The sequence below is a fragment of the Xyrauchen texanus genome, chromosome 38, assembly GCF_025860055.1.
Source record: "Xyrauchen texanus isolate HMW12.3.18 chromosome 38, RBS_HiC_50CHRs, whole genome shotgun sequence".
NCBI classification, from domain to species: domain Eukaryota; kingdom Metazoa; phylum Chordata; class Actinopteri; order Cypriniformes; family Catostomidae; genus Xyrauchen; species Xyrauchen texanus.
Window position 1 is genome coordinate 33,954,848 of NC_068313.1, and position 15,833 is coordinate 33,970,680.

Consider the following 15,833-nt stretch of genomic DNA (forward strand, 5'->3'; position numbering starts at 1 on the left):
AGCCCAGTGCTTTCGTCTCCACGCTTGAATTTCGTCCGCTGCAACCAAAGACAGACAGTATCATGCAGTATCAAACACAAAGACCTCAATGGCTACAAAAGTCTCGTCTGAATGTAGCCACATATTTGTAGTTCTCATATATTGCACTTAAACATGGCTCTGTTTAGTCCCAATGTCATTGTTTTGATTTGACTTGACTTGTTGTGTTCCCTGGAATTGAGGATTATTCTTCTGGAAAGGCTTTTGAAGAAGAGTTCAAGGGAATGATCTAGATGGGAAAAAGCCTTTGTGATCTGCAAGATGTGTGTGTGTGTGTGCGTGTGTGTGTGTGTGTGTGTGTGTGTGTGTGTGTGTGTGTGTGTGTGTGTGTGTGTGTGTGTGTGTGTGTGTGTGTGTGTGTGTCCTCTTCAGCTGGCGTAAGGTTTTTATTTTAAATTACAAAATCAAAACGGTTCTTATTTCTGTCTTATTTGTCTCCCGTGTCTTGAGTTCCCTTCCAAATTAGACCGTTATTCCACTGGACATATGAGCTGTACGACCCGTTCAGGCAATTTCAGGCCTCAGATAATGAATGGAATCTGTTAAAAAAAAAGTAAAAACAGGATTTGATTTAAAATGAAAGATTATAAAGAGCACAGTGATTAATATTAGTAATATTTACTTTTTACATTATCATTTATGCATTTGGAAGACACTTTTATCCAAGGCGACTTACAGTGCACTTATTACAGGGACAATCCCCCCGGAGCAACCTGGAGTTAAGTGCCTTGCTCAAGGACACAATGGTGGTGGCTGTGAGGATCGAACCAGCGACCTTCTGATTACCAGTTAAGTGCTTTAGCCACCACCACTCCATCACTCCACTTTTTCTGCCATCTTGGTTCTGGAAGTATTTTTTTTCCATTGAGTTGTAAGCCATGAACCAGATTTGAAGCAAAAAAAGCATTTGAAAAGACAAAGTCTTTCATGGGGGAATGGACTACAGTCCCTTTGAAGTTTATTAAAACATTCAGATATACACAAATATGTAAGTAGTTTGAAAGTTTATGGGAACCGACTCAACGTGTAAGTCGGAGGTTGCTGCTGGGGTCCTTTGTCGCTGTTTTTTGCTGCAATTCTCTGATTGGTGGATAATTTCTCTTCAGGATCACAGGTAGTGTAATTCTTCAAAAAAAATATGTTAATAAACGTTTTTTTACTTAAAATAATGCACTCTGATTCAGTAGAAGAGTATATAATAGATTAGCAACCTCAAAACTCACAGTAGGTGTGTATGTGCAGATTACTGGAGTCTGTCTTAAAATTGTTATAAGTAATCATCAATAATCAATTCCCATATAAAAAATTATAATAAAAAAAAAACTATGATTTTTACTTCCGGAACCAGACTGTTGCGCTCTATATAGTTCATAAGCATAACTGTAGGCTGTTTGTGGTTGCTAGGCAACTGTGCTAATAGAATGTGTGATCACAGGTGTGCATTGATGCCTTGACCGCAGCTCATCCAATCAGAAGTGAGAGTCAGAACTATTTGTTTTATAATATTTTTAAACTAGGTCTATTGATTTAACACATTTAATCACACACAATTAATCATGTCCCTGGCCTGCCATAAATAATTTTCCTATACTATAGGAGCAATTCATGCTTGAAGTACCACCTGTTTTCAGCAGGGGGCAGTAAACAAAACTTCAGCTTTATAGGCAACACACAGCTGGACAGAGAACAAACTACACTCAGGCTTTCTTGACAATAGAGACAGTACAAGATGAGGACCACTTAACACCTCCGGTGGCTTCACCTCCTGCTGGCGGTTTAACGTTTTGTCAGCGATCCAGTTTTATATATATATATATATTCACTGTCCTTTTCTGCATATCGCGGCGATGTTTTGTGGTCCGTTTTGCATAATGCTGCGGCTCATTTTATCTTATCTCGGTCCATTTGGCCCATTTCGCAGCGACCCACTGGCCCACTCGGTTCTCCCGATGGCCAGTCACCCTCTGATCGGCCCTAAAGTGCGTCGGCCCACCTTGAATATGCCCGATATGCCAGATTACCAGTCCAGCCTTGTATATCAGTGATGAGGATGCATTCTTGCATTAAATTCTGAATTCGAGACATGTTTTTCAGACTATATTAAACTTGACACAACAATCTAAATATGCTGTTTATGATGCAATGCAACAAAAGTGTCTGACACGTGTCCATTGACGTGTCCTAAGAAAAGCCCTTATAATAAATCTATCTCAGACGAATTGCTGTGGACTATAGGCCAATAATATGGAAATAAATGTTTTTAATTAGTAATATAAAATGTTATTGATAATATTTGGTCTTAATGTTTGCATGAGATGTTTCGAATGCTGAACTCTTACTCTGAAAGAAAGCATGTGCCATCTATTTGATACAGCAATCAGGTTAGCAAACATTGACCCGACTCTATGAGAATGAGTCATTAAAGAGCTGGAGTGTCTGTGCGGCAGTCATTTCATCAGACTGTAACTGTAAGAGGCAACTGTGAACTGGAATAGTGAGTTAGACAAGCCCAGCTGTCTCTAATCATGATACTGCCACAGGAGATTAGCATCCAACCATGACATTCACACACACTCACACAAACCCAGGTATAGCGGTTTCAGTCCTCTGCAAATCAAATACAGGAATATAAAAAACTCTAATGTGAAGCATTTCATCCTTGTGTTTTTGCTTATTTGTTCAGGTTCAATTCCGCTGGTCAAGTTTTGGGAGTGACAACCACATTTACAGTAAATGTGCTAAATATCATACTGTGTGTGTGTGTGTGTGTGTGTGTGTGTGTGTGTGTGTGTGTGTGTGTGTGCGTGTACAGATTTCAGGAGTCACTCGTAAACTCGTATTGCAACGTATCTTGTGGATCTCAACCAGAATCATAGATGCTCACAGTGTAACACTTTTGGCATTAGCTATTTTTGTCTTTACCTCTGATTTGCTGTCATACGTGTTATGAACCATTTAATATCAAATGTTCAAAACAGTGATGTCGTTTTCATGTAATCAGGGTGACTTTATTATTGAGAGTGAATAACAGCTTAAATTATGGTCGGTCATCAAAGTGATCATATGCCTTCAGTAGACTTGGTATAAGACGAACAAGCTGCATATACTTATGACATTTTTGGGTGCTTTATTGAGAGTTAAAGTGAGTCACATACTGCCATTTCATTCATTTCAGCCAATGGTGCATTCTTTCAATTATTACTTTATAAAGAAAGAAATTCATATGGGTTTGAAATGACATGAGGGTGAGTAAATGATGGCAGAGATTATTATGGGGTGAATCCTGTAGCTCCTGGAAATAACTGGTAGAGCATGGTAACAGGTTTGATTCCCAGGGAACGCATATACCGATGTATAGCTACAATGGATAAAAGTGTCTTCCCAATGCATAAAAGGACAAGTAATGTAAGTGTAAATAGGGGAACGGTAATAATGACCTTACTTTGTCCGTACTGGCTGTACTGGTAGGGAGTGCTGTGTTCTATGTTGTAGAATGAAGGTGGCCCATAGGACGGTGGACTGGACATGTTGGAGAGAGCAGGTAGACTAGACAGATGCTCCATGCGCTGGGAACAGGTGGTGCTTGGGGAACCACCCGACTCCAGAGCACCACCGAGAGAGGACATTGAATACTCAGTCTGCGTCTGATGTGGAACTCCAGCTGGGGTTATTAGTCCCATAACCTACAGACAGAGAGCGAGAGAGAGATCATAATAAACACTCCAAATGGCTACTTCCATTGTAACCTTGATTTTTGCTTTTTGTAAAGAAAAGGGACAAGTTGAATAATATTGTTATGGTAATCGGCATACATGCCACAAATGCTGCTGACTGATTTGAACTTGTACTGAACCCAGAGTATTCTTTTAAGTATCTATTTTGACTTAAAGATACTCTTAAACTCACTTTTGTTGGTTTAACCTAAAGGTTGATTTACTTATATTAAATAATTAATTTTGAGGTCTATTTAGGCCCTGTTTAAACCATTTATTAAGTTGTGTTATTTCCTTTCAAAACTAAAATTTCCAATTTCTCTGGTGCCATCTAAATATTGGTTTGTTTGAGAACCCAACATCGCAACATTGGCTAAACCATTGGTGTGCATTTGGGGCGTCACTACCTGTGAGATACAGGGGAGCTGTTCAGGAGACTGTAACAGTATAAGGATTGGCAAGGAGGAGGCGGGAACCGGCTAAACAGTCAACATAAACGTTTAATGATAAAAAATGTGCTTAAAACATATCATGAACTTAAACAACAGGCGCGGCCTCGTGTGTGTGTGTCTCTCTCTCTTGAACTGGTGCCTCCGGCTCCCCTTTATTTCGCTCTCCCGCTGATCAGATGATTCAGCGCCTGCCGTGCACTATCACAGCTCGGCCACACCCTCCTCCTCGTCACACTCCTCCCCCGCCCAATTCAGGCTGGGGTGCCTCCAGTCTGACTAACTCCCATCCCCATCACTGGAGGGGAGATGCTGCCATTCCGGCCTTTCTGTCAGCCGGTGGTCCACCCCGCCTCCTGTGAACCTGGGGGAGAGACGAGGTTAGGAACGGGGAGAGGGAAAGGGTGAGTGGAGATACAGAGAGAGAGAGAGAGGAGAGAGCGAGAAGAACTTTCTCATCGGCTCCCGGACGCTGTTGTCCGGTCCTCAGCCGCTCCTCCGCCTTCTGGCAGACGCCAACTCGCTCCTCCCCTGGCAGACGGCAGCGAGTCCTCCGCCACCTGGCACATGGAACCTCTCCTTCCCTTCTTCGGCAGACGGCAGTGGTTCTCCGGCTCTCGATGGCCGGCAGCGACCACTCCGTCCCCAGGCAGACAGCCGTGGCTGCTCCCCTGGCGGATGGCAGAGGCGAGGATTCCGCAACAGTGCATCCCTCCTCCCTCCTGGGTTTCGGCACCACTGTAACTGTACAAGGACGAGCAAGGGTATGTGGAAACCGGCTGAACAGTCAACATAAAGGTTAACTTAAATCAACACAAAACATAAACGAACACAGACACACATGCAGCACGGCCGCTTGCGTCTCTCTCTCTCTAGAACTGGCGCCTCCGGCTCCCCTTTATCTTGCTCTCCCACTGATCATCTGATTCAGCACCGGCCGTGGCCACGCCCTCCTCCTTGTCACAGAGACTTCTTTGAAAACAGGACATTATTTTTGCATTTGCAATAAGTGATGCTAGTAGTGCAGAAACTATATACTTTACCTTTAAATAACACACACACTTGCATCCAGATGTGTGTACCTGGGTATATCTCTGTGACCTGATCAGGCAAGAGATAATTGAATTTGGGGATTGTTTAATCTGATTCTTTGTAAGAACTAAGCCAGGGGGCAGCCGTGTGTGTGTGTGTGTGTGTGTGTGTGTGTGTGTGTGTGTGTGTCTGAGTGTCTGTGTGCTCGAAGGTGTGTGTTTACTCATTGCTTTTTTTAACTGAGAAAACACTGTGTTGCATTACAGAAATGTTGCATGCAGCTCTGGGGGAAGTTCCTAAACCATAATTTAATCTACCAACATAATTATTGCCAAAATAAACACGTGGTCCAGTTGCAGCACCAAATATGCACCTTTATATAGAGACAAAAAGGAGAAAAGCATGTCTCCAAGCAACAGGATCTTATTACATCCGTAAATACAGTCAAAGCAATACAACACACACACGGTCACGCACATGGTCTCGCTTAAACCATTTCCTATATAGAGCTGGGAGTGCCGTGTTGAATTCATGATGGAATTCTGTTTCTGTGGATCTAGAAGCTTTTCTCTGAGTGTTTTCTCCCTTTGAAGGAGCCTTTGAGGACAGCACACTTACCAGTGATAACAGAGGAAAAACTATTTTACATTTAACTTTACAGGCACTCCACCAAAATGTATGGGTAAAAATTATTATATTCATACGTCAATATTTTGAATTATTACTTTTATTTATTATTGTATTATTTATATTATGTATTATATTATTATAATATTTATTTACATTTTAAGTATAACTATAAATTATTTCATTAATATTTTTTATTACATTTATTTATTGATTATTTTATTTTTATTATTATACATTTAATTAATAATTATATTAATATTTTAATACTTTTATTATAATACATTAGAATATCTTTAGCAATATATTTTATGTGCTGAATTATTATTATTATTATTATTATTATTATTTTTCATAACTCAAACATAATTATTTTTTCAATTAAGTATAAATAATTATATTAATATTTTCAATTATTCATGTTCATATTATTATTATTTTTAATTTATTTTAAATTGTATTATAATATTTACTACTATAAAATATTATTTTATTTTTAGCAATATATGTGGCAGAAAAATATTTATTTTTATTTTTATTAAATATTTTATTTTAATTTTATTTTTTGTATTTTTTCATAACTCCAAGCATGAGCAATAGTGATGGTTGCCTCAGCAAGCACCAATAAAAATGCAAAGACACTCCAAAAGACACAAGCTGAAACATTCATCTCAATAGGTGCGATGGGATGCTTTGAATCTTGATGCAATTTCTAAAGTGGATGATGACAATGAGAACGTGTAACCATACTACAACACAAATGCAAACATATACTGTATATTCACATCCATCAAACCAGTAATTTAGAGCGGCTTCTCAGTGTACTTGACACATGCCCCCCATTGAGGCATTGGTGTGCCTCTTTAACAAATGAGAAACACATGGGGGTCAGCCAACCTATCCATCACACCAAGGGGTGTTCATGTTGGTGTGTGTTTTATAATCCAGATAAAAGTGAAAGATAACCGAGTGAAAAATGGCCCGTGGATGACCTGAGATGGTGGAATGTATCTACATAATGCATTGTCTTGAAGTGTGTGATCGTTTCTACAGAAGCCTAAAGACCCCATTAAACTGACACTCAGTGGTGGGCCAACAGGTGGTATCAAAACTAAACCTTCAACTGGAGTTCCTTTGAACTGGATATTTGAACCATTAGGGGCTTAGCCAAAAAACAAGCTATTATTTTTCACTGTTATTATTAAGCTGTGTTTCTGCAATATAGTCAAATACAACATCTGTGACCTGCTGTCAATTGCAACAAAACAATTTAAAATGCATCAGTAATATACTTACAATTGAAGCCGAAGGCCAGACACATACTTTATGCAGGTAAGCAAACTCATACATGAGTGCTTGGCCAACACGCGGATCGGTTTAACATGCTCAACGTGTGTTTTCACGTCACTGTGTTGGTAACAAACCTTAGTACTCCAGGGGGCCATAGAGTTACATTCAAAAGTCTTAGCCTTAAAACCGCATGTGCTATTATTTAGGTATGTAGCTGTAAATACATTCATTTAAACTCTTTTGCTCAGCAATATTCTTTTCAAACTGCCAATGGGAGTGAATTGGGGCCAATTTTTGAATGTTAAAATACTGTACCTGGGTAGCTCAGCGAGTATTGACGCTGACTACCACCCCCTTGAGTCGCGAGTTCGAATACAGGGTGTGCTGAGTGACTCCAGCCAGATCTCCTAAGCAACCAAATTGGCCTGGTTGCTAGGGAAGGTAGGTCACATGGGGTAACCCAAATTTAACATTTAAATTTTACAGTGTAAAGGGAGTTCAATGGGAAGGAAAAGGCCAACGCGGAGCGGCAGTGAGAGAGAGGAGAGAGAGATTAAAAAAAACACTTACTCGCCAGTTCTCTGATACGCCGTAGCTTGTTCCTGGGCCACTCCTCCACCCTCTAATGGATGACAGCTGCGCCTCTCCGGACGGATCGGAGGCAGACCTCCAGCCCCTGGCAGACGGAATGCCCCGCCACATTCTTGGGGAACAGAAGGGGTCTCCCCCCGCCCCTGGCAGCGGTTCTCCCGTTCCAGGTGGTTGGCAGCGAGGCCTTCCCCACTTGCGGTCGGCGGTCTCAGACCCCGCCTCGTTTCAGCGGCTGGTAGGGGACTCCTCCACCCCTGGCAGTGGCCCTGACCGCTCCAGGCGGTCGGTCAGGAGCCCCTTCTTCCCTCGCGGTCGGCGGCCGGGCTTCTCGTCCCCGGCAGATGGCCGCGGCTGCTCCGTTGGGGTGGATGGTAGTGGCGAGAACTCTACTACGGCGTATCCCTCCTCCTTCCCGGATTTCGGCACCAGTGTAAAGATGTTCAATGGAAATGAGGAGGCGAGAACCGGCTTTTCAATATAAATAATATTTTAATGTGAAACTTATGTTTTAACCTACTTAAAAGACAAACACACACATGACGGACATGTCCGTGAACGATCTCTCTCTCCTGCACAATCCTCCGCAGTTGGACTTTATCCCTGTCGGAGGCTTGATTAGCCTGATAAGTGGTATAATCATGACCCGACCCCGCCCTCCTCCCTGCCACAATGTGCTTTATTAATAGCTACTTCGTGTTTCTTTCAAGCTCCTTCATGTTATCCTTTACGCGAAAAGTAACTGGATCTAATGTAATGTAATTTTTTTTTTTTTTACAAAACTTGTTATGGTTATACTTGTGCCTTTATTACCTGCGAAGATAGTCCATTATTGAGGGTAGTGTTAGTGTGACTGTTATGAGATCCGAAAGTCTCAGAATATCCCGTGAAACCATGCCGACTGGAGAGACAGTAGGAAGCCCCGCCTTCTTGCCACGCCCCTCCAGAACTCTGTTGGGTTGAGGGCGGAGGGAGGGGCTGAGGTCTGTGTAGAGTATTTGAATCTGAGAACAAATAAGGTCATCAAAAATTATTATAAAATACATAGTGTGACCAGATGTCCCGTTTTTCCTGGGACAATCCCATATCCAAGCACTTTTGCTAGTGTCCCGACTTATTCTGAAAAATTTTGTTTTTCACACAGTTCCTGTCTCTTGGTCCAGCTACAAATACTACAAATTTTCAATGGTCTGCGTGTAAACTTTCTTTCTCAAGAAAAATGCCCAAAGTTTCTAAGAGACATTTTCATTGATCCTTGCACTAAACTTTGGATTGGCTTCGCACTCAAATAAAGAGCCACTTTTAACCATGCACTGGAGAGAGTAGCGCGAGTCCACATATCAGCCACAGAAGTGGCTTTGCACATTCATGACCTGAGAAAAGTCTTGCAGGCCGGGCTGGAGAAATCATTCATACCCTCTGACATTAAAAAGCAGTTGAATGCCCTGGGTGAAGCTGGTGAAATGCGAGCGTATGATTTCTTTTGTGCAGTTAGAAACCTTTGTTCAGCATCGGTGGATTACCACCAAAATTGGAGCCGGCCATTGGAGAATACAGAAAAACTTGAGTGGGCCCTTCTGATTGATATCCCATAGTGGAAAGACATTCAGAGTAGCCTAGAACACTTTTACTCCAGAATCCACGCTCTCAATTTGATTGACGTAACCACGCTTTTTGATGAGTGAGCTTGCACGAAAAACACTGTCAATACTGAGTGGAACATGAACAAGACGGCCATGTCTGAGAGATGGACTGACGTTTTTTGAGCTGGACAGCAAGACCATCAACTTCTGAGTCTTAACCAAGGTTGTGGAGTTTGTTTTATGCCTGCCTGAGATATTGGCATCTGTGTTCTCGTTAATGAATGCAGAATGGACACGGATAAATATCGACTCAGTGTAACCTTCATGAAGCAGTGCGTCATAATTTTGGACTGGACTTCTCAGCATTTTACGAAAAACTCTTGAAAGACAAGCACACACTGAGAAAAATTGCTGCCAGCGAAAAGGACAAGGTGACAACAGTTATAGATGCGGATGCACCCTCTACTTCGCATTGATCTGCGCCTAGGAAAGGATACATCAATTCCATTTCTGATGGGTGGGGGCTGTCCTGTTTTCCACAAACAGGAATCTGGTCACCCTAATAATACATTAATATTCATCACCCATTCAATATGTTGAAATACAGTACATGTTAATAGAGCGCAACAGTGCCCTGCCCACTTATTCAGTGTCTAGGTTCCAGAAGTATATTTTCCCATTAATTTCATCCATTGACTTTTCAAAAAACACTCCATTTAAGAGTTGTAAGGCATTAACTAAACCAACAATCTCCGAGGTAAATCGCAACATTACAGAAAAGTATTTGAAAATCTGACAAAGTCAAAGGTACAAGTCTGTGTGCTTACTATCTCGAGGGCCCAAACTACAATCCCATTTATGTTTATTTCGAAATGTTCTGAAATACACAAATATATCAGCACAGGGAGACTGACTCGTTTGTGTCATTCACCATGCGTTCAGACCAGAGGCGTCGAGAGCGTCAATTCGACCGGAAGTCATTCATTTTCTATGATAGCCAGCGTCTCTCGGCGGCGAGAAGCGGCGCGACGAGTCTTGGGCGGTGTGGGCGTCAGAGGAAAGTTCAAGTGCAGCCAACGTTATGGTAATGAGCTTTGACGCGGTTCGGCGGCAACCTATTGGAGTATAGAAGTGCGCCGCTCTAGCGAAGTCTAGAGAACACAACCGTGTAAACTTTGGTTCCCACCAAACATTCGTTCCGAAGACTGATTATTGCCGTGGCGGCTTTTCCCGTAATATTTGATCTGTCCCTGTTTGCTTAAAGGGATAAAAATTAAATAAAAAACGATGAGTGGACAAAGGTGTCTGAAATTGTTAGTGTGTCAGGTGAGTTGATGAAGTGGTTTATATAATATTATATAATAATATATTAAAATATTTCATGAGGATATACGCTACTTGTGATATGTCGTCAAAAAGATACCGGTCGACATGTCTGGATGTTTTGTGGCCCCTTTAATTATAGTTCACAAAACCAAACATTCTCAACGAATGTTGCCGCCTATTTAAAATAAAAAAAAAGTGGGATTTTTACTTTCGGATCCCGCACAACTGCAATACTTAATTGAATTGCTAAGTCTCTGTTTACCTGGAGAGAGGCCAGTGGGTGGGTATGGGCTTTCTGACAGTTGATACGGGGAGAGATTGGATATCCCTGGGTGTGAAAATCCACCTGGTATCAGGTGATTGTACGCCATGAGCTGATTGGCTCCTGCTTGCTTTCTCCATCGAGCTCGTCTATTACTGAACCACACCTTAGAAAAGAGAAAACGTTGGAAATGGTGCAGGTGGTCAGCGTTTGGCTGGCTAATGTGGGCTGTTGCCCCTGCTGGTAGATGTACTCCATTATGCTGGCAGAAAGCATCTTTCTCCATTGATGGCCAATAAAATGTAGCCATTTTTGTAAGCAACATATAAATCGCAAATATTTCATTATATTATTTTAGAAAGTAGTAACACTACCTGCACTCGTGCCTCTGTGAGTTTGGCTCTTTGTGCGAGCTCTTCTCTGGTGTATATATCAGGGTAATGTGTACGTTCAAAAGCTCTTTCCAGCTCCTCCAGCTGTTCGGCGGTGAAGGTGGTTCGAGTGCGCCGTTGTTTTCTTTTCAGGGGCAAGTCGGGTTCTGATTCCACATCCGAACCGTCGTCAGATTGAATCGCTGAAATACAAACCGCAATATCATAAAAGAGCTCTGCATTGGTGTGTGTGCGCACGTTACTAACCTAGCTATACTTTAAAGAAAAATTTGCTGAAAAATGTCCAGATTCATTAGCTAAATCTGACAAAACCTTCTTTTGGGGACATCCTTAAATGAAAAGGTTTGTCACAAATAAACATTATTATTATTATTATTATTATTATTATTATTATTTTATTCTAAAACTGTCCAAAGTTTTCTCTTCGGGTTAGGGCTCGGATTCGTTTTTAAGAATTAGGCATTTCCTGATGAAATGAACACTAGAGGAACAATAACTTTTATTCCCTTCCAGACAATTCACAAGTAAAACCGCAAATTATCAAATCATAAAAGCGTACTTTTCGCTCTGCTCCTCAAATAATGCAATCCTATGACATCTGAACACTTTTACTACAGCACATGACTTATAAGTCAATACAATTTAATGTTTGCATTATATTACCAACTACATTTACAAGCTTGTGATCAAATTGTGCGGTAGCTCGACTGATAGAGTGGTGCACTTGTGATGCTAAGGAATGGGGTATGAGTCCTAAGCACATGAGTCAACATGTGAGCTAATAGTGTCATAGAAGCACCACAAAACTCAGTAATTGTGTTTTTCATCTCACATTTGCTTTTCATGACAATATCGGTTAGGTTTAGATTTAAGGTTTAGGGTATGGAGATCAGTTGATTTGAGCCTTAAAAAACCTCATCTGTTTATGAGATTCGTTTTTTTGTTTGTTTTTTTGCTTTTAGTGCCACACGGTGGACATTTCACCACGGAATTGCTTCAGTACGTGTAAGGATTCATGTAATATCATTTTGCTAAAACGTCACCAGTTATGTCATTTTCATGCAAATAGGCTGGAAAATACACACTCAAGAATAGACTCTTGCTGAACTAGTGAACAAACATGTCTTTTGAGTGATCCTATTTCTCATTTGTAAGAAGGTTTTTGTGAGAGGGATTTCATTATGAGATTACAATAACAGCTTCCTCACATCTGTTTTTGGAAAGGCTCGAGAATCAGGCTCATATTTTTTTTAATTTGTGTCACAGTTATTCCTTACTGTTTTTGATATATTTTATTCACCTCAGTTACTGAAAATACAACAGTGCAACAGTTTAGACTCTGTCAAAAGATACAGTGATTTCAAAGAATAAAACACACACACACACACACACGCACGCGCGCACACGCGTGTGAACCCCCTGAGTCTGAATGCAGGAGGTAATATAAAACTCACAAGAGCAAATTGGTGAAAGAAAAACAGGATGAAAGAGAAGTACATTGGAACAGAAAAGGAAGGAGAGAAATTATTAAATTAATTCTTATATTAAACTAATGTAGAATGGAACAAAAGACCAGGACATATCAGGGTTAAGTTAAGCTCAATCTGCAACATTTGTGACATCATGATTACCACAAACCATTATTTTGCCTCAACCCTCATTTATTTAAAAACCAAGCAATGATCTGGGTTCCAGTGTGGCACTTACAATGGAAGTGAATGGGGCCAATCTGTAAACGTTAAAATACTTACGGTACTGTTTTAAAAGAGTTAGTAAACATTAAATTCTTTAACATGATTTTAGTGTGAAAAAAACAAGAATTTACTGTCGTAACAGCATTTTTGCATTTTTTTAACCGGTTTTTGTTCATGAAGTTGTAATATATAATATATATATAACTTCACACAGATAAGGTTAGAAAGCGGTACGTAAAACTTAAATCACACTAAAATCATGTTAAAATGTTTGCATTTTTCAGCTATTCTTTTGAAACCGTGTGTGTATATTTATGTTCATGGACTGTCCCCATTCACTTCCAATGTAGGTGTTTCACTGTAACCCAAAGTTTTGCTTTTTAAATACATAAAGGACGAGTCTAAATGTTTGTGGTAATTAACATTGACACAAATGCTGTTGATTTTGTATTGAACCTGGAACATCCCTTTTAATTTGAGTTCTAAGCCATATTTTAAGCATTTTCTAAATTTCCCACCAATTTTAACAAAAAAAAAGAAAAAAGAAAGAGGTCAAATTTGTCATGGTGCATAAGCATGAATAAGGACCCAGTTGCAGGAATGAGTAAAAATAAAGATTTTATTAACAGGGAAACAAACAGAGAAAAACTATGTGATCAAAATCCCATCAAAAGTGTGCTAAGTGCAAATAAAAAAATAACTGTAAAAAAAAAATGAATCAAAAATATATAAACATTTAAAATGTGCTGCTAAAATATATTTTTTTAATTAAAGCAGTCATCAGAATTGCAAACAAAATCATGTTTTCCTTGGTTAAAAAACTGCTTTTTGTGCTCTGACCATTTTTCTCATATTGAATTTTTTTGTACGCTTGCCTGTATTTTTCTTTGCTTTTGTTTCCATGTTCTGCACTTGGTTTTCCAAAACTTGTGCATAGAGTTACATGTAACTCAGGGGGTGTTTTGCATCCCTATTGGTCCACTAGTTCTTGATCGACTGCTGCTCTAGCCAATCATTCAAAGAAGGGAGGTGCCATCACTCCAATGCAACTCCGACAGCTGCTGCTCAATATTATATTATTTGTGGTTGATAGATACGCTGATTGTGTCTGTTTTGAGTATTTTCTGGCAGCTCTAGGAAACAATGTGCTGTCCGAGTTGGCCATTATCATAGTCCGTTAACACGTATCGAGTCAGCTGAATTTAGTTAGCAGAGTTTTAGTTTAAGGCTGTTTTTGTGGATGTTTTTACTAGCTGTACCAATATAGTCACGAGTTTTTATAATTTTTTGTGTATTTTCAAATGTTTTATCCAAGCTTATTTTTTGATTCACACTTACTGTTTTTGGATCCGTGTCCACAACACTTCTGACGGGATATTAATCCCATAAAAAAAAGCAAAGCAAAAAACCATAACAAAATCTGAAATACAACAAACTGAAAGACAAGACTACAAATTGGACAGACGGACAGACAGACAGACAGACAGACAGACAGACAGACAGACAGACAGACAGACAGACACCAACTGAACAACATGAGAAACAAAACAATCCGACAGACACAAGCGGAAAAGGAGCACAACATATACAGGTAGGGCACATGATGAACAGGTGAAGACAATTAACATAACAAGGACTAAACAAGGAGAGTGATGAGGGTTGCGAGGAGGCGGAGTCAGGGAAGCACATGGCAGACAAATACAAAGCCATGAGACCAAAACAGACACAAGTGCACATGGTCAGGATTGGGGAGTAACTGAATACATGTAACGGAATACGTATTTAAAATACTAAATATAAGTAACTGTATTCCATTACAGTTACAATTTAAATCATTAGTAATTAGAATACAGTTACATTCAAAAAGTATTTTGATTACTGAAGCGATTACTTTGCATTTTATTGTCATTTGTTTCATTTAATATTTCGTCCTTTCAGATGGAAAACATTAATACATATAAATGATGCGATCCAAAGTGCATTTAAACAGCGGTGAAACACTTTCTGATGATGTGTTACATTCATACGAGCAGACAGAGAAGTACGTTTGAAATACGTTTGGAGCAGAAGAAATAGAAATAAACCTTGTGTAAATTGTCAGCGTTACGCTAAGCTAAAATACTATTTCTAGCCATTTTGCATGCACATGTTACCAGACACAATCATATCTATTTATCAAGAAAATTCACATTAGATTACAATACATTTTTTTCTAATAAGACTTTCAATTGGCCAAAATAATTGTTTTATTTTTTTCTAAAAATCTAAAAATCCTGTTTATCTTGTTTTAGAAACAACACTGCATAATATATTTCGTTTTTTCAGAGAAAGTATTTATAACATGTGTATTTTGTCTTACTGTACTGGCAGAGATTTTATAGTCAAAACAAGTGAAAAAAATCTACCAGTGCTGAAGAAGTAATCCAAAGTATTTAGAATACATCACTGACCTTGTGTAATCTAACGGAATACGTTACAAATTACATTTTACAGCATGTAGTCTGTAATCTATTGAGGAATGCATTTCAAAGGTAACCCTCCCAACCCTGTGTAATGTGATGAAGGACCAAACACAGCCATGTGCACTCACACAACACACAAGACTGTCAGAAGTGCGCACGGCAAGAGGACAGAACCTGAAGCCAAGCTCACAAAAGATGAGACATGGAGCAAGAGTGTCCAGAGCCCGACCCAGAACTAGGCTGAATCAGGACCCCGACACCATGCTCCAAACAAACAGAGAACATGAGTGTCAGGATCCTGACACAACCATAAACATGACTGACAAAGTGACAGGATCCTGACAAAATGTATACATTAAAGTATAGGCTATAGCAT

At 39.8% G+C, this 15,833-nt stretch overlaps 1 protein-coding gene across 4 annotated transcripts in view; it reads right to left on the reverse strand.

Annotated features, from left to right (window-relative positions):
* Positions 1-68: 68 nt before the first annotated feature.
* The window catches only part of pax3b (paired box 3b), a 28,668-nt gene continuing 12,903 nt past the window's right edge, over positions 69-15,833 (reverse strand). For 2 of the 4 annotated variants that reach the window (XM_052109876.1, XM_052109878.1), the window contains 5 exons: positions 11,284-11,483; positions 10,910-11,075; positions 8,552-8,742; positions 3,482-3,722; positions 69-578 (listed from right to left, as the gene is read on the reverse strand). In XM_052109876.1, coding sequence (XP_051965836.1) covers positions 544-578; positions 3,482-3,722; positions 8,552-8,742; positions 10,910-11,075; positions 11,284-11,483 — 833 coding nt within the window. In that variant the 3' untranslated portion in view covers positions 69-543. Of the gene's footprint in view, positions 579-3,476; positions 3,723-8,536; positions 8,743-10,873; positions 11,076-11,283; positions 11,484-15,833 lie in introns of all 4 variants that reach the window. The other 2 variants (XM_052109877.1, XM_052109874.1) reach the window with 2 other exon arrangements.